The 26,437-nt window shown below is 53.9% G+C and overlaps 3 protein-coding genes across 3 annotated transcripts; 2 read left to right on the plus strand and 1 right to left on the minus strand.

Moving 5' to 3' along the window:
* Window positions 1–742: 742 nt before the first annotated feature.
* On the minus strand, window positions 743–2,742 carry LOC131211285 (TBC1 domain family member 13). Its single transcript, XM_058204703.1, has 6 exons — window positions 2,574–2,742; window positions 2,416–2,489; window positions 2,219–2,344; window positions 1,854–2,140; window positions 1,142–1,665; window positions 743–1,073 (listed from the first exon to the last, which is right to left on the minus strand). Exons 1-6 carry the CDS (start codon window positions 2,591–2,593, stop codon window positions 959–961), a joined length of 1,146 nt encoding a protein of 381 aa, XP_058060686.1. The 5' UTR covers window positions 2,594–2,742; the 3' UTR covers window positions 743–958.
* A 4,201-nt stretch (window positions 2,743–6,943) lies between these two features.
* On the plus strand, window positions 6,944–13,661 carry LOC131215592 (nucleolar protein dao-5-like). The gene is made up of 4 exons (XM_058209984.1): window positions 6,944–6,971; window positions 11,057–11,622; window positions 11,971–13,476; window positions 13,560–13,661. The coding sequence occupies exons 1-4, from the start codon at window positions 6,944–6,946 to the stop codon at window positions 13,659–13,661; spliced, it is 2,202 nt and encodes a 733-aa protein (XP_058065967.1).
* A 2,263-nt stretch (window positions 13,662–15,924) lies between these two features.
* On the plus strand, window positions 15,925–26,422 carry LOC131215593 (uncharacterized). The gene is made up of 6 exons (XM_058209985.1): window positions 15,925–16,068; window positions 16,794–19,354; window positions 19,482–21,786; window positions 21,997–22,247; window positions 23,313–23,546; window positions 23,612–26,422. The coding sequence occupies exons 2-6, from the start codon at window positions 16,884–16,886 to the stop codon at window positions 25,773–25,775; spliced, it is 7,425 nt and encodes a 2,474-aa protein (XP_058065968.1). The 5' UTR covers window positions 15,925–16,068; window positions 16,794–16,883; the 3' UTR covers window positions 25,776–26,422.
* Window positions 26,423–26,437: the final 15 nt, after the last annotated feature.

Genomic DNA, 26,437 nt, shown 5'->3' on the forward strand with positions numbered 1-26,437 from the left:
CAATGCTAAATCCTGTAGGGAATATAAACAGCAACATGGAACATATTGGTAGCGAACAATCTTATCGTGAGAATTACTACTATGAACTATGAACTACACGACGCTGTGTCAGCCCGGACATTCAAGAAGCCAACATTCATTGACACACACGGCCGGGCGACGATGCTGGGCTAGCGGCACCGTTGCAGCAAGGAACAGATTTTTAGAACCGTAAGCAAGAGCGATATATACAAAACTAGGAGATACAGATATATTTTTAGTGTTACAGATTGCGCAACAAAGCACACCGACAGCCGGTAGTTATAATGTCGTAAAAACACAAAATGAGCCCACAGAAAGAAAGAAAAAGAAACCAAACTACACCCTACGCATGATTATGGGCAAAATAGAAAACAAACCGGAATGGGATAGCCTAGTGCAAAGCAAAAACCAAGTCACATACACAACACAACCGCAGCCAAGTGCGCCATCGAGAACATTGCAAGAAATAAGATAAAAAAATTAAAAGACTTACTAATTACTAGTATAGTGTTGCAATACTATTGAAATAATATGAACTCTAATATTGATTCTTTCAAAAAGGAGATATGGAAGCTAAAATTAGTAAGCAAACACAGAATTATGTACCTACTTGTGTGCGGTAAGCGCAAGGGCTAACTAACTAAATAATAAAAACGTATATATATACCGTATATACATACACTAGCAAGTGCCGTACGTGCTAAATGGCGCAGTGCCGGCAGAAACAATTGTTGCGAATCGACCAGAAGCACCGAGAATTGTCTCATTCCATTCAACGCATCCAGAAAACAATGGTACAATACGGTTCGGTTCACGTTTCCCAGGTACACGCATCTTCGTTGCTTGTGTACGGTGTGCTTTCCGTTTATTGCTATTAGCGTATGAAAAAAATAATTTATCAAAAAATTGTGTCCATTGTACGAAGTTGAAACCATGCTTAGTCGAGGCTGGTCGCTTTTCGCAGCACGAGATTGATGTCCATGAGTGGAAAGTTTTGCAGCAGCTTAACGTTATTGGCGAAATCGTTTTCCAGGATTTGTTCACGCAGTAGGCTGAAAGTGAGAGAGACAACAGCGGTGACTATGATGCCAGCAGGGTGCGAACGAAGCTAACCACTTACAGTATCATCGAGCAGCAGACTTTGACGAGAAAGCTGTACCGCTTGTCATCGGCAAACACCGAGTCCCAGATGCGCAGCACGTCCGGCAGTGGGAACTCCTGCGACAGCAGCAACGTGAGCCAGCGAAAGCTGTAGTACTGCGGGTAGAGCTCTTGCTCGCGCAACCGCTGCCAAATGGCGGCGTCTTGCTCGTGCAACAAATTCGACAGCTTCGCCATCATTCCCTTGATGCCGCCCTCGGACTCGTCGAGCGTTTTGATGAAAAAGTCCCGTATCTCGCCCATCAGCGCCGTGAAGCAGAAGAAACAGTCCGCCTCGGCGTACCGGCGGTACTCGGGGGTCGGATCGGACGCGAACACGTAGTAGATGGGACCGATGATTTCATTCATTCCCTGCACGTAACCCTGGCCGGGGTTTAGCTTGGCGTAGAGGAACAGTATCCGCTCGACCACCTCCCAGTGCGCTTCCTGGCCATCATCCATCGCTTCGTAGCTCTCCGTCGCACGCTTGGTGATGAGATTAATCTATCAAACGGAACAACCGGTGAAACGAATAAGACCCCGTCGAAGAGGCAGAGGACGAAAACGAAACCTACTTGCTGTGGCAACGTCACGAGGTCAGTACATGTGTTAGTGGCACCGTAGGTAATAGAATTGTTAATCGATTAGCGTTAAACCGATTCGAGGTAGAGTCCCTTGCGCCCATCTCTCACCTTGGTCATACCAACGCCTTTCCGCTCCACGTTGGCCGAACTGAGTGTGGTCGGTGCAACACGAACGTGCAGCTTACGTTCCCGCTCTTGCACCAAGTCGCAGGGGAATTCAGTCGCCTGCTGAAAGAAAGAAATGTCCGGGCAGAGCCGCCGCACGTCCTTGTCGATCTGTAGCAGCACTTCGTTGTCTTTGAAAAACGTACTCCAGTTACTTTCCGGCCCATCGCTCAGCGGATGATCGATACACTCCGGGCCATCCTGCTCGCCCGGCGATATTACCATTTCCTCTAGGAGAAGGAAGAACATAATCAGGAAATAGTGAATCAATCCACACGATCTTCGCTGTCCGGTGCGCCATTGCTCACTTAAAAATTGTCTGTACAATTCACGCTGCTTCGCTAGCTTCGTTGGCCATGATGCCTTCCGCGGCCCGAGGTAGCCCAGCAGCAACTTCCAGCAGAGGGCTCGGTAGCCATTGCAATCCGGAATACCTGGAATTGACGAACAACCGTTATCAGTTCCATGAGTCACTAAGTGGGCGTTGATTCTCGAGGGCCCTTACCATTAAAGCAAAAGTTTCGCAGCGCACTCAGATCTATTTCGTCATTGTCCAAGATGTTGTCCAAATCGGCGACGCTGTAACGAGACGAACACCGGTAAAGTGGGCCACTAATTGAAGCTAATAAAAAGGCGCCGGAACAAAGCGCAGGATCATTGTACCGTATTTTGTAAAGGGACATTGTGTCACTTAGATGGTCGGCACTCGGATGCTGCAGCAGAACCGATCGGGGTCCAGCAAATGCAAGGAAAGGCGTTGTTCACGGGCCCTTTATCACCGGCATATACATTTCCTGTCGCCTAAGATTCTCACTGCGCGGCTTAAGGTCAACGAAATTGGACTGATTGATGATTGTTTACAAAACTGTCGACTTTGTTGATTTTTTATGTCGCGAGAACGTTTGACGTCGGCTGTCAGACGCGAGCACAGGGTGGCTCAGATTTACGGCGAAACAATGATGAATAATAGAGATAATATTTACAGAAAAAAAAACACAAGAAACAAAAAAAGTGTTGAAACGTATTTTCGAGCGTACTGTACGCGATGAAATATTTCATACACCTTTGGACTGAAACATTTCCACTGAATGATACAGAACCAAATTTCGGCCGTCATTTTGCCGTTAATACTGATAATGTAACATTTGCGCAAATAATAAGGCGTAACAAAATTCGGAAAGAATTGAATCTGAATAATGAGAGTAGATTTCAAATTCTCTAGTTTTGCACAAAGTTTATTGCCATAAATATTCAACCATAAATTATTGCATGCATCGAATATAAATGTATCTAATTTAGTAAACTTTAGTTATTCAGATCAAAAACAATGGGATATATTAAATACCCAAATCACTCAACCCTGCGAAAACCCAATGTTGACCGAAATCCTGTTCGCGCCAAACACAGTCAATTACAAACGCATAAACGAACGGCTCTGTCAGTGTTTCTGTTGGAGTGTCTTTTGTTTCTTGGTAAGAGCAAAGTTTTTTTTCTTTTGTATTATAGAGCCTTTGAGCTGTTATCGCCTAACATTCGGCTCTTTCGGCTTCGGTGATGAGTAAGTCGGTGTTCAATAACATTTGATAGGTATGATAGCGAATTAGCTTCCAGAAGCGCAAAATTATGTCGATGATGTCTGGCGGCAGGTGAAGCTTTGGACCCTGGTCCCGTAAGTTGACAAGTTAGAAAGATTTTAGAGAAGATTTTAATGTTGCCATTTGTTTTTACTTAGCTCGATGACCCGAACCAACAATGATTCCCCGGGCATGCCGAGAAACTCGAACCAGCCAGTCGAGCGAGCCAGCCAACAGAGGAAAGCCGGATAGCATTTCTTGACCAATGGGAAAAAACCCTAGAGAAAAGACCAGTTTCAAAGTAGACACAACCGAATTCGGATGTGTTCTTGGCCGGCTCCCCACTTTCTTTCGATATAAATTTTAAAAGTGAAAGATCGAGCGAGAGGGTTGAACAAACGCACACCGGATGCCTTTTGTTCTCAGCCCGGGGTGCCGGATCTGCAAACTGAGAAAAAGTTCTTTTGAGACCCCAGGACACGTATTGTAAGAACACAGAAAGAATAGGCTGAGATGACAAGCAAGAGTGAGAGTGACCCTTTGCCCAAAACGCCACCGGGGAGTGACCAGAGTCGCGGCTAGACAGAGGAACGTAGCAAAGAGAAAAGTAGAGGGGGCCGCCCTACCAAAACCCTTTGTTTTGGTGTTACTGTGGCCCCCCAGGCATATGTTTTCCTGTATTCTGTTTAAATTGCCATCTATTTGAATTTCCGTTTTTAGAACCGTGAGCAATTACTAACATTGATTGAGCACGTGAAACAGTATCCTGAGCTTTGGTGCAAAACTTACAATCACTACAGAAACAGAAACAGGCAGGAATCGGCATGGTAAAACTATCACGGGAGATGGGCATAAGCGTGCCGAATGCTAAATATAATTGGGCTGCGTTGCTGGCCAACTTTCGAGTATACAGTATATAGGATTTCCCCGAGGCATACCTGGTAGCACAAGCTTACTGATTCCTGTACAAACAATGTATTTTAGCAGAGAATAAACCAGCATGATTCGAATGCACCAATCATTCTTTTCTTCGTGATCAGTCTTTCTCTCATCTCTCTCTTTCATCAACTCTTTTTGGCTAGCAATTATCCTGGATGTGCGGTCCTGATGCCGGACGATTGGCTTTATTTTACTCTGCTCAGTCCCATTTTGCTGGTATAGCACAATAATCTAAAAAAACTGAACAAATTTTTCAGAAATCAACTTACCTCTTCGATTTTTATTGATCATCCGCAACCAGCATCATCATCACCACTACAGCTGCAGCTTCCAGTAAATTCTGCCGCAAAGCTTGATTTGCTGGAAGCTGCAGCTGCAGATGAAAGATGTCTGTTAATAGTGATGAAGCACGTGGAAAATTGTTGGTAGGGTAGATAAGGAAAAGTATTGTAGTTTATTCAAGCACATAGGGAATGCCGTGTTCACTGAAGAGTTTAGTAGAAATTTGACATGGAATGTTATTCGAACAAAAAAATTCTTAATTTAGTAATGTTAATTGTTAACGAACAGTCACCAGTCCAAAAAACAGACCTACCTGGTATTGCAACTAAGATGCAAATTATTTTGCGCAATAATAAAAGGAATTTAAAAAAATCCCGCTAGTTTTTTTAAAGCAGTTTGCTTTTATACACTAATTTACGTTAATTTACGAATTGACTATAATATATTTGTACTGATCTCGCAAACGCCTCACTGATCGTCGTCCATGCTGGGGGGATGCTCGTTGTTGGGCCGAAAATCAACTTCGTCTGAACAATGGAAGCAACGATCAGTGGGTTTCGTTCGACGATCAGTACATGATCCGTCATAAGAGCGAGTTCATAAAAGCGATGGGCCTCGCAGGAGCCATGATGTGGGCGCTGGATTTGGATGATTTCCGGAATCTTTGCGACTGCGAGGAATACCCCTTTCTGCGAACCATCAACCATACCCAGGACCGGGGCCGAAATGTGTGCTGGGGTCTGGAAAACCAAACGATCCTCCGAAAGATCTACTACTACTACGGCCGCGTCTACAACAACTATAACGAAACCAACCACTGCTGGACCACCGAAAACCAGTACCACCACCATGCGAACTACTACGAGGCAAACGACCCGTTCTACTACTAGGGCCACCAGCACGGTAAGAACCACAAAGTATCCGGTCGATGAGATGTATCAATCAAGTCAGAGTAGCCTCACTGTCTGTCGATGCGATAAGATCACACCGCCAGACAACACCGCAGATAGGCTGCAATCGGAGGAAATAGTTGCGCGAGAATCGTGAGAGAACCCACACGATCACGGTCGTGTCGCTGCCGACGTTTTCCGAGCGCCGAAACCGACGAAACGGCCTACCGGACGGACGGAGAGTTTTCCTTCGGTTCCTGTCACGAAAAAGAAAAGCTGGCGGAAACCGATCGGACCTCGTTCGGACGCGGCGATCGTAACGCGAAAACGCGTTCACGAGATCGGTTTCAGTTCTTCCTTTTCTTTCCTTCAATCCGGTGGCGAATCTTTTCTTGGCCTTTAATTTTCCTCTTTTCTTGTTTTATCCCCTCGGATGGATACGATCGTCTTTCGAAGCAAAGCATAGCCCCCTGGAAGCCCTTTGATTGCGTTTTGTTTCTTTGCACCGTCCGTTTGCGTTCGACTTCCGATTCGCGCGGCGGCAGTGCGCGCGCGCGCCTCGCTCTCGTTGAGTTCATTCACGCAATCACGCACGCACGGCGGCGGTACCGTGGGACAGCGCAGCGCATATCAACCCCGTCAGTTGGGGTTGCGACTGCCAGCGGTTCCGATCCGGTTGCCGATGATTGGCTCACCGGAAGCACAGTGATCCTGCTCGGTGCCTATGGCACAATTCTTCATCGACAAGAATTGTACTTGCCATCGTTAGTGACAACACCGAACCGGAAGTGCACTCCCGAGCAAGCGGGCAGAGTGATCAAATACGAATCCCGACGATTTTACAGTGGAAGGTGACAGTTACTTTTCTACTTGTCGGCTCATTTTGTTAATTAAAAGTAATAGAAATTCGAAACACCGCAGAGCGAAGCAAAACCCGAGAGGATGTGGTGCCGGTGAGCGAGTGGTACGCTATAAATAAGCACCTTGGGCGACATACGCGCACCCGATAAATAGAGCGACACCAATCGGAATCTGTACGTTTTCCTTTTTTTCCTACAAAGTGCCAGGACGAAATAGGACGCAGAACGACTCCGGTGACATCGGAGCGAGAGAGTGAGAGAGAGAGAGAGAGAGCGTGCGCCCGAGATCACGATCGTGAACGAGAAAAAAGCAGTGACACAAAAACAAAACGAAAAGTGAGGTTAATTTGGGAAAATAGCGAGAAAAATACAACCCACACCCGCGGTGCACCCTGTGCAGCCGGATGGGCCCCCAGCTCGTCGTCCTCCGGTGGCCATCGATGAAGCGGATCGAGTAGTGCGAAAACTGTGAAAACAAAATAAACAACATGGATACCACCGACTCCGCGGCGAAAGGTAAGCGCGTGTGTGGGTTTTGGGTTGGGCCGGTTCCCTAGCCTAGGTGGCCGGAGAAACTTAGAGCGGATCCAACGGAGGTGGACACGACCTCTTGTGACCTTAAAATCCTTATCCTTCTCACTGCACCCGATCTCCAAGAACCCGGCCGATGGCTACGGTGCGCGGGTAGCACCTGTTGTACGAACCTGGCCCCGTCTTGTGCCCCGGTTGACTGATTTTCCAACATTTTCCACTCCGTGACATTATTAATAATTGCGGGAACGTCGTTGTTACTCCCACAATCTGGCCAGTGTGCGGGTGTGTGTCGGGCCGGTGCCATCTTCATTACACAACTCTCGCTCTCGCGCTCTCCGTGGCCCGCGATCTTTAGCTATATTTAACCCACACACGGTCCAACAGGGTGGCCACCCGAAAGTGAGGTTAAATCGGAACGGGCAGCTCGCCAGACGCCAGCACAGGACAACCGCGCGGGTGCAGGGATAACAATCTTTTTTTGACAGAGTCCAATTTGTTCGAAAGCGAACCGCTCTGGTCGATTAGAGCTCTAGCCGGGGAACCGTAGAGGATGGATTGCAATCCAGCGCAACAGACGATCGTCGGCACGAAGCACTGCAATTGATGGTCCGCCTTCGAAAAGCGATCGAGCAGTCGTAAATTCCGGTGCACGCCGATCGTGTCACCGACATTCTTCGGTAAAAATAGCAGCCTACATTCCTAAGGAGAACGAAACCCCAATGGATAACGGTGCAAGCGATCGTGAGTTTGTCCATTGTCAGTATATAAAGCTGCGAGCTGCCATCAAGCAATGCGCCAAGGCAGAATGCACGGTTCGTTGATTTATGAGTCTCCAAAGATGAGCGAACTGAAAACACCGATGCACAAACACGCCACCAGACGATCGACTTTCGGACGGCTAACGCTGCGAAAGAAAATCTGCTTCCCCAAAATCATCGTGCCATCTGCTGGCCGGGGGACCGTGAAATGCTAGGCGGGCGCCGGTGTGCATAAAACCCGACATAAGCAACACCAGCATCGGTCTTCGTTTCGGCGGTTATTTTCTGTGTGAATGGTCCGAAGGTCTTCGACCGATCCGCGGACTGATTTATGTGGAGTTTCAAGTTGATCTTCGACAGTATGACAAACAGCGGGCGCGCACGTTTACCCTACTGTCGGCCGGGACGGACGGTGGTAGTGTTTCGCAAGAATTACGCCGACCTTGACCGCGTCAACGGCGGTTCTTTATGGGAATTTATGCTTATGCCCAATGTGACCCCTTAGGCGGGGTTTTATTCGATTTAAAACTGTGTTTCATTTCGGGGGATGGACGCTCAACTACGAAAACTGTGGTTTTAGGATTTTGGTTAGAAACCAATAACATGCGAACATCCTAGAAAAAGTATTGATTGCGGATCCGTTTGAGGGAGGGCAATTATCTCTTTTCGATCAGTTTGCGGAGGCTTTTTTAGATTACTACTCTATGTTATCCTTTTGCTTTTTCTTATAATTAAATTTAACGTTGGAAAGGAATTTGTGTAAAACTAATAATAAACCCTGTTTCTTAACCTAATCATTCAAAGTTTTGTTTTAACGGCCTAATCGTTAAGTTTTTTTCGGAGACTCATCGAGTCCTTCATTTGCCCAAGCGGAACTTCGTTCGTAAACCGTTCTAAAATAACACCAAGAAACGCAAGAAACTACGAAAGCCAAACATGCTTCGATCGTGTAACGCAATTTACAAAAATGTCGGTTCATTTGCCGTCATCAAACCGTCCAACGCGGCTCTGCCAACGATGCTCAGGAGAGCAGGACAAAAAAAATGCAAAACGATCGGTACTTGGCCGAAAAGTAAATTATTTTTTACCATGCGCCATGACATCATGCTCGCTGGCTGTGTGAATAAATAAATAAATAGAGCCGGTCACATGTTCCAATCGCAGGGAGCAGCAACCCCGCTACCCGACCCCAATGGTCCTCCAATCTCTGTGCCGACCGTAACCGCTTCCGGAAGATCTGGGGATCCGGAAACCGTGGGATCATAACGTCTAATCTTGATGGGCCACACGTTTACGGATGCATCATTAGCCGAACCTAGTTTAGCCGAGCGTGTTACGGTTCGGTGGCTACATTCAATCGCAATTTGTTTGTCATGCCTCACCGGAGCGATGTTGAATGTTTTCCGCTTCCGAGATCATAGTGTTCCCACTTGAAGAACCTTCCAGAAACCGTGATCAATTCGTCGCATCGGCAGTGCACTTTTGCCACCGTAAAGATCTTGCTCCTCCGACAGAAACTCCGGGCTGGCCGCGATGCGCCCAATTGTCATCACGACGATCGTGACGATCCGTTACCGGCCCAAATTCAGCACCAGCCTGTGACAAAGTGTTTTGCAAAAACGGTAACGTGTTGAGTGGCAGTTTAAAAATAGCTACTACCAGGATTCGCCCAAAAACCGCCTCCCGTCGGATGTGTGTTCTCTTCGTCTTGCCGCCCTCCATGGCGCTCCGATGCAAACGACGCGTCAAGGACAGTGAGTCTGCGTCACCCGGGACGGCACGGCACCCACCATCCTCCGGGACAGCAGGATCCGATCGATCCGTGAAGCTAACGCCGAACCGACCACCGTTTGAGGCATTCTATGGGACAGAGAAATAGAGAGAGAGAGCGATAGAGAGAGAGAGAGAGTGAGAGACATCGTAATCTTTTTCTAAGAATAAGATCTTTTCTAACCCAAAAAGCGCACGTTTAGAAGTGACCCCTAAGCGCAAGCGTAACGCCCGTAACGCCCGGCCCCCCACCCGTTTCGTAACACACGGAGCGAGCTTTCCGGAAGAGATCGATCGTCACCGCAGTCGATCGACGGGTGTGTATCGTTCCGGTCCGGGGTCCGAGTCTCTCGAGAGAGAGTGTTCTGTGTGCGTCACGCGTTGTGAACTTGTCCAAAAATATATCGAAAAAAACAGACCAGCTGGTCGTGACGAACCGGAGTCGTTAACGACGGACGCACATTCGGTGGTCAGGGCGCTTATCATTATGTAAATATTTAGCTGGCCTACACGCCGAGTTCCGGATCTACATTCGCCGGTCAAATGTGCCGCGAGTTGGCCAAGGACGCCCAGGAAACGCGTGTACGGTGCGCCTAGAGAACGTTTTTATCGGCGACAGCGAGTCGGATCGGAACCGGTGTATCCGCCAGTGTGCGATATTAGCGAACACAGGAACACAGTGTATCCGAGAGTTCTTCTACACGGCACGTGCACTGCAGCGAGAGAGAGAGAGAGCCGAGAGATGAGATGATCGTGCTGTTCTTCGTCGTGATGGCGAACTACGGTAAATGGCTACGGCTTTTCGTGGGGATCATGCGCAACACCGGCATCCCAAACCCTGTCCTGTCCAGTTCCGGCCGATTGATGCATCTCGGGGTTGTGCATCGCCCGAAGCTTGTGTTGTGTTTGTGTGCCCGGAAGAGCCGGCTTTTCCGGGAGTCGTAGAGCGGCAAGCGAACGGGAAACAAACATGAGTCCGAACGGTCGTATCGGGTTGAGGATATTTTATGCGCTTCGAAAATGTAATACTTACCGGGGGCCGTGGTTGTTTACTGTGTTCCTGCGTGTTCCGGTGAAGTGCATCGGCATTCGGCTGTGAGACCGGGGGGACTGTGGGATTTGTTTGTCATAACTTCATCCCCCAACACATTCGCATTGGTCATCGTTGGTTTCTGTCCCTCTGTGTGCGTGTCTGATGAGCGAAATCCTGTGGCCGCCGGGTCGGCGGAGTTCTTCCGACGTCTGTCCGCGTTTTGAGGGCACCAAAATAAACATTCGCTCGCGCGCGCCTTGTTTTGACAGCTACAGTCAATAAATATATTAGCGCCACGGAGCCATTTACCCATAAACGTGCATTACGAAAATGGCCCCCCCAGCCCCACGGACACTTGCTTTCCATTCCAAACACCAACGTGTTAACCACGACTTCAACACATTGGCACTTAACAGGCACTCATTGGGCGAGGTTTAGTAGTTAGCGACGCCCCCCGGGTGGACATGCTATTGATCCGTCCTTGTTCCCATTCTACCTCGTTACAGTGTCCCTGCGAAGCCCTGGAGAGCCGGAGCAGACGGTGCTGGAAGGGCAACGGTCCGGTATCGTTAGCGAGCTGACAGCGGTGTCGGCGGTCGTCGAAGCGGCCGCATCCTCCAAGTCCACCAACGACAGTGACACCTTCGCCGGGAACCTGCAGGCCACGGTTCAGGAGAAAGCGGCCCCAGTGCAGAAACGGCTCTCCGAGGAGGAAGAGGAACTAGTGGAAGAAGAGGTTGAAGAGGAAGTGGAAGAAGAAGAAGATGAGGAGGAGGAAGAGTCGGACGAAGAGTCTCCACCGGCAAAACCCGTGGTGGCCGCCAGTGAAACGCACGAACCGAAGCCTGCCACCGAGAAGGAAGAGCAATCGCCAGCCGCAGCGATCGAAACGAAACCAGCCACGGTCGCGTCCGAGGATAGTCCTGCCACAGTAACATCCGGGGAGGCAACGCCCGGGGACGTGGGCTCCCCAGCAGCATCGACGACAACGGATTCCAAAGACCATGGCGAGAAACCGTCGGTGCCGCCGCAGACTTACCTCTGGGAGGAGGTCAAGAAGTCCAAGGAACAGGTAAGCGATGTAAGGTATCGGCCAATTCGTAAGATGTCCCCCACCAGGGAGTGTTTGCTGCTTTGGTCTTGGTCCACACCCGACACTGAGCCCGGAGTCGTTAGTGTCGATGGTTGAGAAGTAGGCTCGGGCCGTTTAACACTTGGACGTCAAAAAGTGAACGCCTACCTTGATCATCTGCACAGTGACGCCGCAACCTACGTCGGGTGTGAACTTTGACGCTTTTACGATAACGCAATGCCACCAGACTGCTTCGATTGTAGCTTGCCTTTGGTATCACCATGAATCTCGCAGTGGTGCTCCGTAGTGAGCCTTCAATTAATGGCTCTGTTTCCATTCCGTCATTAGGGAGGCTACCCGTGGACGCATCTGTACAAGGACGAGATTGAGAGTGGAAAGGAGCAGGAAGAACAGCAGCAGGAAAAGAAGCTGGACCAGAACGGTCACCATGTCGATGGGACAACCGGTAATGATTCCGTTGCCATCGAAGTCTCGGTAGTGGGCTCCAATGGACACTGCGCAGAACAACCGGCAGCCAGTGGTACAGATGAGGCCCCCACCAGCGATTCGCCTCGTCGAAGCCGGAAGCGGGCCGCTTCACATGAACCCGAAACATCCCGTCCCGAGGGACGCCACTCGGTGAAGGACGAAATCAAACACTTCCTCGACGAGCATCCGGCGCTGCGGAACTTTAGCAACAGCCTCACCCGGAAGGGTAAGCGGACCCGAACGTTCGTGAGCCGATCGCTCGAGCGCGCCAAGTCGATGGCCGATCGGAGTATCGATCGTGCGCGGGTCCAAGTCACGAACACGCTCCGCCGGAAGAAGGCCTCTTCGGAACCGCGTGATTGTTCCCGGCAGAAGATCCTTAACCTGCGCGAGTCACCACGGCTCAACAACCGCGAAATTCCGGCCTACATCGTGCGGCAACCGAGTGACGAAGTGGTCGACCGGGAGGAAACGATCGTGAAGGTAACGGTCGAACCGGACGTGCCGAGTATGGTCGTGGTGCCGGATGAAATCATTCCGATTCCGTCGCCATCGGCCACCGAACCGATGGAAGTCACGGAGTCGGAGCCGGTGATGGTTGTGGAAGTGGTCGCACCAACCACGGCCGTACCTCCACCGGTGGAGGACGATCGGTATGAAGTGATCGAAGCACCGACGGAAACCCCCAGCAAGGTGGTTCCGGTTCCGGAGTCACCGATCGTGCCCGTAAAGGCGTTGGCACCACAGAAAGCTCCCCGAAAGAAGAAGGAACACCACTACGAGGATATCGAGGACTACAAGCCATCGGAGGAGGAAGTGGACACGGCGCCGGCGGATTCGAAGCTGAAGCGTCAAGAGCACATCCAGGAAGGTTTGGATCCGATTCTCGGCGAGATGCTGGGAAACGAGAAGATCAAAATATCGCTCCAGCTGCAGGACGAGAAGTTCGTCGACGACATGTTCGGCCGCAGGAAGCACCTCGACGAGATCCTGCAGCAGTCATCGGAGGACGAGCGCGAACCGGTTAAGGGACCGATCGGCAGCAAAGGACTACTGGCGCCGATTTCGTCCGTCGACTCGACGTCCTCAGACGAGGAAGCTCGGCGAACCGCGCTGTCAACGTTGGCCGAAGAAAGTGACACCGGCAGCGTCGATGGTGGACCTTCGCCCGCCAAGAAGCAGGACTCGCTGAAGGAAACTCCCGATCTACCGACGGTGGCCGAGTGCAGCAAGGAGCTGGAGTTGACACCAGCCGAAGAGCACCTTCTGGCGGAGCGGGAACAACAGCAGTCGAAGCCAGAGCCACCGTCGGCCGACTCCGCAGAGGCGCAGACTTCGGTGACTACCGAAACGGACCAATCGAAGGTTGACACTCGCTGGTCAAAAATGAGGTACGTACCGGATCGCTTCCGCTCGCTTGCCCACCGCTTGCCACTGTGCTGCTGTAGAACGAACCGCGGGAGGTCGCGCGTGAAGTACCGCAGGGGTCCGTAACGGACATCAGGACGCTCAAGGGGGGCATCTCTTGCGTCAACATGCTTTTAGCATAGAGTCGGTTAATCGGTTCGTGCCAGACGATCGCCCGTTACTAGACGCGACGTTACTAAGAATAACCGGCGTAGGTACGCTAAAAACCCTCTACACAGTTCCCCGAGTTGGAGATGAGCTATTTTCGTGGTTGAGCGAAAACAAAAACCCCTTCAAACACTGAGCTTCGAGTCGGGTGCTCGAAGGTTTCCATCCTCTCGTTCTAGCGGGGTGTTGTTTCGCAAAACTGGCCCTCACGAAGCGGGCTGCCAAAAGTGTTTGGTTCCGCACTCGGCGATCCTCGACGCGATCGCCTGGTGCCGACCCAATGAATGGCGGGGCTCTTGGGGCTGCGTATTTGAGAACGTGCACATTTTGATGAACCACTGACACGGGATGAGGGCTTGGCAGCCCCCTCTCACTCTCGGTGTAAGCACGGCCCTCGGGGCTACCTGAACGGAAGTGTGGAGATGACTCAGCGTGCTACGAGCCGTCAGGAACGGTGCCAAAACCGGTGCCAGGCTGTACCGTTTCTGGCACCATTTGCACTCTGCCTCCTCCTCCGGTTGGGGAACTCGTAGTGGAGCACGTCCTAAACGGGTTTCTTGAGTGGTTTGCTAATTGAAGGCCCTACGGGGTTACGGTACGGACGAACCCATTCACGAGATACCGTTTTAGATAAATACCCGCCATTTGTCAAGTCTCGGATTATCGGCCTAAGAACGGTTGTGTTTGATGATCGTTCGTTCCTTATATACTATTGCTTTGTAAAATGAATGAACCTTCAATGTTAAATAGTTCGAAAACGGCAACCACTTTATCTCATTCTATCATAACCTCAAATTCCATTTTGCGAAAAATAACCGACCGAGCTGTCACCCCGCGTACAGGGTTGGCCCCGGTAATTTATCAATCCGCAATCGGGTAGATCCTCGTAAAAACACTACAACGGATGCACCGCCACGCGTTTCATTGTCGAGGATCGTCGTGAGGTTCGCGCAGGTTTGGCCCATTCCGTGCACCGTTCGAGCACGGGAGCGTGTGTTTCGTACGGGAATGAATCTCTGTGAATCGCACACACAAAAAAACCGCAAAACGAGTGGCCACGGCGCACTGTGGGGAGTTTTTATGGGACAGGCGGACATATTTGGTTCCGGAAACGGATTTTGTTTCTTTTCTTTGCATGTTTTTTTTATTAAATTGAGCATTTTTTAAAGAAGAATACAAGCGTTCGAGTATAACAAAAACCCTTTTTTCGTTATTTTCATAATCATCTGCGATCGAGTTTAAAAAAGGATATGAGATGATCGGGGAACTAAAACCATTGCGCTTGTGGGAATGTAGAAACAATTAATTATTACCATCGATAGAATACTTATTAGTCTATTGCTTCATCCAAGCTTAAATCGATTTTATGTACTTGATTAAATACATAATCAATCGCAATGATAAAAAGGCATAAAGTTCATAGAGGCAATATGTTTTGTATGGCCATTTCATACACTACAGAGAGACCAGGCGCCTCCTTATACATCAGAAAATGTTTTCTTAACATAAGCGTAGCGGGCACGGACCGATCGGGACGGATGCAAAACTTACTGGAAATAGTTTAAAATGACCTAAACTTTAATTTGAATGCCTCGTTTAGGCAAAGCATTTTTGCTGCATTACCGAAGTTGGAAAAACTGTATTGTTTCGTAGTGTGCTATACTACTTCCCGATAAAATCAATGAGTAGTACATCCATTACCCTTCGAATGGAGCGTAATATAGGTACATTACGGTTGCAGTACTGTGCTAACGATCGCGTTAAACAATCTGATAAAAGTTGGTTTTAAAGAGTAATTTTTGGCAACCCTTTAGACTTTGACAGATGAATTCTCGGAATCTGCGTAACGCAATGGGCCAAATCTTCGGATGGGACGGAAAATATAACTAGCATCCTTAGCCCATAGTGCGTATCTTGCTTTCGCCACAAATCCCGAGACCCGACGGATCTGACGGTCCGACGGGATGTTCTTAAATATAGCTACGTACACGACGGCGCGACTACCACCGCGAGATGGAGGCGCAAGAATCGAGAAAAAACCATTCACTCGAAGGTGGTTCTCGGTGTCCGTCGGTTCGTTCGTGTGTGTCCCCCACACACATATCTGCTCGCAGTGGTATGGCCGGGATGGCAGTGGCCACCCCCGGGACCAGTGCCAGTGTCGAACGGAAAATGTTGGCGTTCACAACAACGACAGGGCCGCTGCTACGCTGCTGCTGCCACTGAAGATCCGCGCGAACAGTCTTCGAACGATCGTGTTCCTTTCCGTTCCGTAGTTTAATACGTCGAGTTTTTCCATTTGTTTTGGTTTTCCATTTGTGTGTGCGTTTCCGCGACTTCCGCTTTCGATATCGCCGCCCCGTCGTCGGGGACCAAAGTGATGTAAGGGAAGGGATTCCACCCCTGTGTGGAGTAGTGTTGCCGCCCAGGGCCGTATCGGTGCCCGATGCTCGGAAGCTGTGGCCCAAACAAACAAAGTGGATGACAGTGACACTCTTCTAGAAAGATCGGAGACCCTCGGATTAGCTTCGCAACTTTAATTTGTGCACCTCGCAAACGAATCACCGTATTTTGGGCCACCCGGAGCTAGATAGTAAATGATCGTATCTTCTTCGCACATCATCATCCTGTCCACAGTGTGCTCTCGCTGTACTCACTCGCTCGTACTGACGGCCATTTGACGCACACTCGGCGAGCGCTTTCGATCAAATCGTGTGCGATCGAGTGAGAGGGCGCAGCGAGTGACACACGGGAAGAGAGATAGTGTGGCCACCGGCCAACGGGGGACCGACGACCACAGAGAGCTCGGTCCTCAGCGATCCAAAAATAAGTCCCATTCTCGGTGCCCCCGGTGTCCGGTTGACAAGTTTGCTTTTTTGTGCGAGGCGAGAGCAAACGGGGCTCCGTTTTTTTTGTTGTCGTTTCTGTCACTCTGCTGTGCTCTTCTGGGGGCTGGGTCACGAAAATAACACACCGCAGTGTCCATTCTTTCCCCGATGAAACGAAGCGATCGGGGCACTTTATTCGATGCGATCGATTAACTGGACTGGGGCTCTAGATGATCTGCGTAACGAAATGTCGATCTTTCGATCTCCAAAATCCCACAGCACACGAAGCGATCTGTTCCTACTATCCGCTAGTGATAGTGACAGCCAGTGCCAGTGCCACAGTGAAGTGAAGTGTCCGCAGCGACCGCAATGTCCATGCAGGCCCTGAACGCACAGCAGCGTCCGTCGCTGCTGGCCCGCTACCAACCGAAGGGGGGCTCACAGGACCCGCTGGGCACCCCGGCCCCGGTCGGGGACAGCCCGGTGCACCCGATCACGAAGTCGACGAGCCAACGAAGCCTGCAGAACTCGTCGCTACTGCAGCGCTATCAGCCGAGACCGCTGGGAAGTGCGGCCACCGCCGCTCCCGGTCGGACGCCGAGCCAGCGCAGTCTGGACCAATCGAAGCTGCTGCGCCGTTACTACCAGCCCCACTCACTGGACGATGGCCAGTCACCGGCCAGTCCGTCGACACCGGCCGATTCAACGCAACAGCTGCCTCAACCAGCGCAACAGCCACGCTACAGCAGCCAGAAGAGTCTCGAGGGCTCGAAGCTGCTGCAGCGCTACAGCAATCCGGTCAACAACTCGCAGGAGTTTACGGGGCTTTCGGGCCGCGAGAGTACCCCGGTGGCGGGTTTCGCTCGTGCCGCCAGCCTGGAACCGGAGCGAAGCGTCCAGCGATCGTCGCTGCTGTCGAAGTACACGCCCCGGTTCGGTAAGTCCCTCGACCGGAATCAGGTGCCACCGGCGGCGGCTACGGGTTACGCGGGTTACGGCAGTCAGCAGCACCTGCCCCAGCGCACCGTTCCGGAACGGGCAGCCCAGAGTCTGGCCTCGTCCCGGGCCGAAATTGCCGACTACGGTGCGGACCACTTCGATCAGTACCGGGACAGTGCCGCGCGTAGCCGCTCGTCCAGTGTGTCCCGCGGTGGACCGATCCCGAAGAAAGGCGGTACCCTGCCACGGGGCTCGCTCCGTAAGCTCCCCGCAGTGGACGCTCCCGCGGAGTGGGCCCTGCCGATCACCACGGACACACTGCCGGTGGTCGGTGCCGTCGAGGAGCCGGTTGTCGGCAGCATTGCGTCCGCGCTGCCCCTGCCGATGGTGAGCGTGATCCCACCGACCCCAGCCATCGCGCCGGAGGTTGGCAGTGCTCCACCCGGTCTGACGAGGATGCTGCCAACAACCGAGCTTACTTCGGCACCGGCCATACCGGCAGTGCCGGCGGCACCACCCGTAAAGCCGGTCCGTAAGGATCTACCGGCGCAGCACATCGTGAGTATAGCCATTCCCAACATCACCACGGCACTCGCCGCACCATCCGTCAAGCAATCCGTGTCCAAACCGAAAGAACCATCACCACCATTGTTCAGCACCCGCGACCGCCTGGACCATTACGGAAGCGCTTCGAACCCGGACCCGGCACCCTCATCCGCACCCGGACAGACCACGAAACCGACCACGAGACTGACGAAAACGACGATCACGACGCTGCAGCTGCCCGCGATCAACGACCTGAGCAGCAGGCGCAGCATCACCGACCTGCGGGGCGTGGCGGGGTCCGCGTCGCCGCCGCCGGCGCCGACGCTCGAAGTGAGCGAGTTTACGGACCGGGCCGAGCTGAGGCAGCTCGCGAGCCAGCGGCATCATCACGCCCCGGTCCGCCACACCCTGGCCAGTGCGTTCGAGCAGCTGGCCGGCCTGTCGGTTCCGCAGGCCAAGCTCGACGACGACCTGGAGGAACGCATCGAAGCCTTGCCCCCCGACCGGAAGCTCAAGAAGCGGGACTTCACCTACCACCCGTCGTTCGTGCCGAAGCAACCGGGCAGCGGCTCGCAGGCGGAAAAGCGAGCCCACGAAGAGGACGAGCGCCACCGGCGGGAGGACGAGAAGCGCCGCCGGGAGAATGAACGGCGGGCCCGCGATGAAGAGGATCGCGCCCGCAAGGACGCCGAGCGGCAGCGAAAGGAAGACGAACGGCGGGCGCGTGACGAGGAGAAGCGCAAGGAGCGCGAGGAAAAGAAGCGGCTAAAGGACGAAAAGAAAAAGCAGAAGGCGGCGGGGAAAGCGGGCCCCGCGTCCCCGTTGACCGAAGCCACGGAAGTAGTGAGTGCGCCCGCGGAGGAGATGATGGACCTGGCGAGCCACCTCGATCACTACAGCGTGGCCACGATGCAGCAGACCCAGCAGCAGCAGCGCAGCGTCTCCCTCGGGCGTCCGCGATCCTCGGCTGGTGGGACACCTCACGGGAGCCACGGGGCACTGGGACGGGGGCCACTTTCGAGCAGTTACCAGAGCCTGGACCGAGCCAGTGCCTCCTCCGGCCAGCGGCAATCGAAGCTACTCCAACGTTACGGACCGAAGACTGGGTCTCAGGAGGCACTCGGGAGTGCTGCGGTGGTCTCACCACCACCCCGGGAGTTGCACCGGAGCCAGGGCAGCCTGGACCACCGGAAGCCGGGCCGGGCGTCGCTGCTGGACAAGTACACGCCCCGACCGCTAAGTGCGTCGACCGCCGTTCAGCCCCGATCCACGAGCCAGCGCAGCTTGGAGCGATCCTCGCTGTTGCAGCGCTACAAACCGGGCGCCACTCCGCGGCATGATCCGTACGAGCATCGGTAAGGGGGGAGGGCCTCACGTTGAGTTTGTTGCGCAGTTCACTAACCAAACGGCTTGGCGCGCTAACCTTGCGTCCGATCCTCAGCCCCGAATCCGGTTACTCAATGTATCTTCTTTCTCTTTTAGTGATCACGAGTACGAGCCCATCGGAGACCCGGTTGATGCTGCGGCCCCGCCAGCCAAACCATCGCGACTACTTCCCGACCAACCGTCGGAAACCGCTTCGGGACAGGAGCGGAAGCCCTCGAACGCCTCGTTCCTGCGCGTCCCCGCCGACGACGGTGATACGATCAGCATGGAGGAGCTCCAGCGATCGATCGAGGATCGATACTTTAACCTACCAACCCAGCCGGCAGCCACTACGACGACCGGAGCCGCCAGTCCCGTCCCAGCGGATGAAGGAGCCGTTGAACCATCGGCCGAGGGAGAACCGAAATCGCCGGGCAAAGTGAAAGCGGCCATGGCGAAGGCGCAGAGCAGTGGTCGGCAGGCGATGGCGAAGGCCCAGACTAGCGGCCGGCAGGCGATGGCCAAGGCGCAGGAGGGTGGCAAGAACCTGCAGAAAAAGCTGCTCCAGCAGACCGATCGGCTCAAGACGAAGATGTCCCACATGAAGACGAAGAAACCGGGCGAGGTGGAGATACAGGACGTGGCAGCGCCACTGGCCAGCCCGGAAGCCGTCACGACGCCGGAGCTGGAGCAACTCGACTTTACGCTTGCCACACCGCAGGACGAAGAGGTGGAAACGAAACCGGAGGCCACCGACCCCACGAAGCCGGGCCACAAGTTCGCCAACCGCATGAAGAACATCCACATGCCCAAGCTGCAGCGGCCCGACTTTAAGCGGCCCGAGTTCACGAAGAAGCTGCCGAAGCTGCGCGGTCCGGACATTAGCATGCCCAAGTTCAAGCGCCCCGAGATGCCCAAGTTCCTCACCGAGCGGCCCGACTTTGGCAAGATGTCGGACCGGATGAAGCTGACACGCAGCCGGTCGCTGAAGGAAACGGCGCCACCGGATGGGCGTGCCAGTGCGGCCTCCCCATCCGACGTCTCGACGATCGGACCGCAGGACGATGCGGACCTGCGGACGACGAAGGTCAACTACACGGACTTCCGCACTTACCCGCGGCTGTTTGACAAGCTGAAGCGCCCAAAGGCACCGGCCCCGAGCGGGCAGACCAGTGTCCGGGCGGGAACGCCACCGCCGCTTGAGTTCACGAAAGGTGCGAAGACGACGCCCCATGTCCCGCTCTGGACATCCGACAAATCGTCGGAGGACCCAACGGGCAGCAACCGGTTCCTGGCCGGCAGCGAGCTGGACGACCGTGAGACGTCCGTCGAGCGGAGAATGCGCCAGGAACTGGAGCGGGCCGAATTTGAGGGTCCGGAACTGGCCGTCACTGCCGAGCAGCGGCAGCTGGAGGAGTACGATAAGGAGAACCGTGCGATCCATTTGCTATCGGCGGCCCGGCACGATGAGTTTCTGCGCCGCAAACCGCCGATGGAACGCCAGGAATCGGACCTGGCGTCGGAGGAAGAGAAACAGTTCTGGGCCAGCTCGCTGGGTCAGAAGATCCGTCAGAACATTGACATGAACAGCAACGATCTGGACTTTCTGGACGAAGAGGAGCGCCTGCTGGTAACGCGCGAGAACCGAGAAGCGGAGGAAGATCGGGAGGCACGAGAGCAGGCCCAGTACCTGCTCGAGTTGAGCCGGCAGCGGGAGGCAGCAGAAGCGGGCCACTTGGACGAGCGGCGCTCGTCCACTCCGTACACCAACCAGGAGTGCCAGTCGTCCGGCAGTTCGGGCGTGCGGCGCCGGAAGGGCGTGCTGGAAGAGATCGACGACGATGAGTTCTTCCTGCGCCAGAAGGGCATCTCGAAGGACAACATCCAGATGGGCGAGTACATTAGCAGCGCCATCAAAGAAGGCCTCAGTCAGCAGCCGAAGAACGCACTGGCCGACCTGGACCGCTACGACCGCTACTACGACGACGACGAGCGGGACGGAGGGCTGCGGCGCTACTATCAGCCGAGCTTCGAATCGGATGACGTGTCGAGCCGGCAGGAGGACGTACCCTCTAGCTACGGGCGGACGTTCCCTCCCGATCGTCCGAACCGGCGGGCCAAGAAGGGTGGCCCGATGTATGGCGACGAGTACGGGGACGAGGAGGGCGAAGAGGACCTGTCGTTCTACGATCGTCCGCGCAGGAATCGGTACGGCAGCGAGCAACCGGAGCTCCTGCGGACGGCCCGCTACATGGACGAGGACGTGGAGTTCGAGGACGACCAGCTGGCGGCGGCGGGCTCCGTGGTGCCGCCGACTCCGCCGACGCGGCGCCGCAAGAAGCGCTTCCGTGATGTGACACCTTCCGACGTCGACCCAGTGGCCGGCTCCAATCACTTCATCACCGCCGGCTCGCTCCCCACGGTAATCGTCCACTCATTCACACTGACTGACCGTACCTAACCTCCCGCCCATTAGCGCATTGACCCTTTTACCCTGGTCGTACCGAACCTCCCTCGAGCGTGCTGGGATCACTAATCGCATTCTCTGTTCTTTCTCACCCGTCATCCACCCTTTCATCCTTTGTCCTTTTGGGGTGGTGGGCTCTCCGTTTCCGTTTCGTTCCTCACACAGCGCGTCGCGACGTACCGTGCGACGGAGGAGGTTCCGCTGGCCCGGGAAGAGAGCTTCGGCACCATACCGACGTCCGCGACGCCGAGCCGGGAACGGTTGCGGACCCAGCTGGACGCGAAGGGGCTGCGCGATGACAACGATGACGGTGCGGACCGAGTGTCGCGGGGTGCCGAGTCCCTGATCGGGGGCATCATCGATGCTGCGCCCGGCGCAAGAGGAGCGTACCCGTACGAAGTTTCCGAAAACAACGGGTAAGTCCACGGCGGCACAGGATCCGGTTCAGGGTACTGACTACGCTACAGTTTTCGAATACCCAAGTCAACCCAAGCGTCAAACTTTTAGTTAAATGGTTGGCATTTTAGAAAAAGGGATCGTTTAACAACAGAACAATGTGTTAGAAATATCAAAATTTACTACAAAAGTGAGGATTCAAACGTAAATGATCGTTAAGATTGTTCGAAAATTTGAAGAAATGGGTACATTTTCAGGTGTTCAGGTCCAGGTTAGGTTTTAGGTACTGTAGATCATCGTATCTTGCAAGAGCAAGTGCAAGTGTGGCCAAAGTCCCAAATTTGTCGATAGCACGTCGTTCTCAACAAATGAACTTTTCTTAAGGGTCGTTAGGGCGAATTTTATTTCTGGATTTGCTAACAGGATCATTGGCCATACCCCGATTGGATTCTTGAGGAACAGTTCGACAACGCTAATTTTTCTTCAAGCACGTGTGATACCGAATGGGACGTTCGCGCCAACTATGATGATGATGATGAGAATCGACCGTTGCCATGAATATCGAGCCGACCATCCAAACGATGTTGTATAGGGTGGGGCTTGAAGATTCACCACATCTATATATATAAAAATGGAATCATTTGGAAACAACCGTTTCATCAGTCAAAATAATTTTTATTTCGGAAAACCCAACAATGGATATTATTTCTTTTGCAAAACTAATTGATTCGTCATCTACGAAAAATAAGTTCGTCGTTTTATCTTAGCCTCAGTTTGAAAAAACGGTTGAGGCTATCATTATGTAAAGCAGTGTACTTTAAAAAAAGTTTTTAACATTTCCCGATTTTCTGCAAGCGTGTAGCGTTCCATTATGTAAATGTAAAAAAAAAATCAGAATGAACTCTGACGTTTAAAAAGACAAGTAACCGGTAATTTATAATCCCAACCCTTTGGTGGATGGATATTTAACGATTAATGGAAAAGCACAAATCTTGCGATAAATAAAAATATTATAAAGTTAATTTTTAAAAAAAATGACACAAATAACCCTGCACTGACGTTTCCGTTTCCCCTCCCTCCGCCAGCTATGCCATCGTACGCAAGGAAGCTCCCCCGCGGCCACCGGCTCCGATGCGCCGCCGCAAGTCGACCCGCTCGCTCGACGCCCCACCGAGCGCTCCGGTGCGCCAGTTCCACACGCTGCCCAGCTACTCGGTGTCGCCGGTGCGCCCGCAGCGCAACTACAGCACCATCAGTCCGAACCGGCCGCCTCGCCGGAAGTCCGTCTCGAGTCTCACCGGAAGCCAGCAGCAGCTGGGGTAAGGCCGTCGCCGTCACCGGAACTATCCCCCGCCGATTGTTACTAACTACCGTTCTATTCCAGGAAGCACCCGCTCGGCGATGGGGCCCCATACGAGGACGTGCTGGACGCTGGTCCAGTGCCAACACCAGCACCACCACGACCACCGCCGCCAGCGACCAAGCTGAAATCCGGCGACGTGGTTAACCGGATGAAGGACCGTCCGCTGCCGGCACCGCCGCGTCCAACGAGGAAAACACGCCGCCCCGACGGCTCGTTCGACCACCACCAAGACCTGGACGGTGGAGCGGAACGTGTGGTGTCCGTCGGCGAAGTGGAAACGGCCACCCAAACGGACCCACTATCGGACGACTTTGGGCTGGACGCGGAGATAGCGGCCGTGACGGCGGCAGCCAGTCGGGCCACCGACACGGAAGTGCTCGAGGGTGCCCTGAGCCGGTTCCGCGACGGTAACGCCCGGGCGTTGTCCGATCGGCCCAAATCGTCCCGCTCCGGGAGCCGCCCCGAGACGCCCGCGTCGATCCTGATCGAGCGCAAGGTATCGACGCCCTCGCTCACGCACGAGTCCGTCGTCGAGGCGTCACTCACGGTGCAGCCGCTCGACGGCGAGTTTGACGATGATCAGTACATTGCCGAGCTGGTCAAGAAGTACGTATCGGACGAGGCCCGCAAACCGGAGCCTCGTAAAACCGAGCGAAGCGACCGATTCCGCAAGAGCACCAGCAGTCTGGGTCGCTCCGAGGATCCGATCGATCCGGTCACTGTGGGAGGAACTTCCGCCGTGCGGCCGGCCTCGCTCCGGTCGACGAGCCGCTCCTCGGTCGACGGGCGCCACTTGGCGGTCACACCGGAACCCTTGCGCAACGTGGAAATCTCGCCCACCGTTATCGAGGAGATCGTGGAAAGATTGCGGACCACCGAGCAGCATCACATTGACGAGCTGCATCGACTACACCAGCAACAGCTCCAGGACCTGCGCCTGCAGCACGAGGACCAAAAACGTCAGCAGGAGCAGCGACTCGAGCAGCAACAGCGCCAACTGCTCGACCAGCAAAGCCAGCAGCTGAACGAAACGCAAAAGCTGAAGGAACAGATCGCACAGCAACAGAACCAGCAACAGTTGCTGCTGACTCAGCAACAGAACCAGCAGCAACTGTTGCTGGTTGCCCAACAGCAACAGCAGCTGCTAATGGAGCAGCAGGAGAAGGAACGCGAGTTGCAACGCGACAAGGAGCGCGAGTTGCTGCGGGAACGCGAGCTGGAACTGGAGCGGGCCCGGGAGCGCGAACGGGAGTTGCACCTCGCCCGGGAGGCGGAACTGCAGAGAGCCCGTGAAGTGGAACAGCAGCGGCTGCGGGATCTGGAGTTGCAACGGGCGATCGAGGCGGAAAAGGCCCGTCAGGATCGGGGGCTGCGTGAGCTCGAACTGCAGCGAGCCATCGAGGCGGAACAGGCCCGCCACCGGGAGCAACAGGCAGCCCAAGCAGCAGCCCAAGCAGCAGCTCAGGCAGCAGCCCAGGCAGCAGCCCATGAAGCGGCCGTTGCTAGGGAACCAGCCACCGTAACAGTTGAATCGCAGGCTACTCAAGAATCAGCTCCAACAGCAACCGAGCACCCAACAGAGGGCGCCACCGGGGATGTGGTCGACGGCACTACCGTCCCAGTGGTGGCCCCGCAGGAGCAGCCACCCGTGCCCGTCCGACCGCCACTACCACTGCCACCCTTCGCCTATCATCCGGATTACCTGGCGTACGGCGTTTCACCGTCTGCGGCCGCCGCCGCTGCCGCTGCCGCTTCGTCCTACCTCATGCGAGCCAATGCACCGCCCTCGGAGGAGGACGGTATGGCTCCGCTGGCACCGCAACGCCGCCGCCGGCATCATCGCTCGCGGCGTGAGTCCACCTCGGAGGAGGACCAGCAGCTCCACCAGCAGCGTGAGCGCCGTCAGCACCGGCACGCCACCCGTTCGCCCGAACCCTCGATCCCGTCGCTCGGTGGCCAGCTTATGCGGGCGTGCGGGACGTCCCTGCGCCAGACCGGTGACGACCTGATGTCGATGCTGCGCGCCAGCAGCAAGGACGAGAACAAGCGCGATCTGCACATTGCCATCATCATCCTGATCGTGATCGTGGCCGGCCTGATGGCGCTCGGTATGAGCGGCGAGAAGGCGGTCCACCACCACCACTGGGACTACTTCAGCCCACCCGGGCACGGTAGCAGCGCTTAGCGAGGCCAACCCGGCCCGGGTTGCCATTTTTTCGTTTTGTTTGTCGAAGCACTGCATTTCACACGATCACATCGCATCGCACTCACCCACGAAACAGATTGGATCTTTACTTAGCAGCACCGTGCACCGTGCGATTGTCATTAGGAGTTCTTAGTCTCGTTCATACCCACCACCCACCGTTGCAGCGTTGGGTGGTGATCTTTCGACAGCTGCGATACCAAATAGGACCAGCTTCAGGTCCCCCCGGTCGTGTGGGTTCCGATTCTGTTCCGTTCCGTTTTCGATCCCCAAGTTTTGCGTTTGCGTTCCGAGTGACCGGAAACGGTCGAGAGTTTGTGTCTAGTCATCCGTAGCCAGTTATCGTGCGCGCCAAGGTAGGTGTTAGTGTGTTTACGTTCACGTTGGTCCCGATCCGTCCCCGATCACCCGCCATTCTCCGCCTTTGGTTTTGATTTTTGTTTTGCGTTAACCGCCCCGCCCTAATTTATTGGCCGTCCTTTTTCGGGGAGGAACTCCTTTGTCGGCCGAACGCGCCACCGAGTCAGCGTGTTCGAGAGGCCGCAGCGAAGGGAACTAGTTTTAAACATAAATAGTTGCATTCTTACCAATGATTCATTGTCGATGAAATAAAGAACGATAATTGTTACTTTTAATAAGCGTCT

This window comes from Anopheles bellator, chromosome 1 (genome assembly GCF_943735745.2).
Source record: "Anopheles bellator chromosome 1, idAnoBellAS_SP24_06.2, whole genome shotgun sequence".
NCBI classification, from domain to species: domain Eukaryota; kingdom Metazoa; phylum Arthropoda; class Insecta; order Diptera; family Culicidae; genus Anopheles; species Anopheles bellator.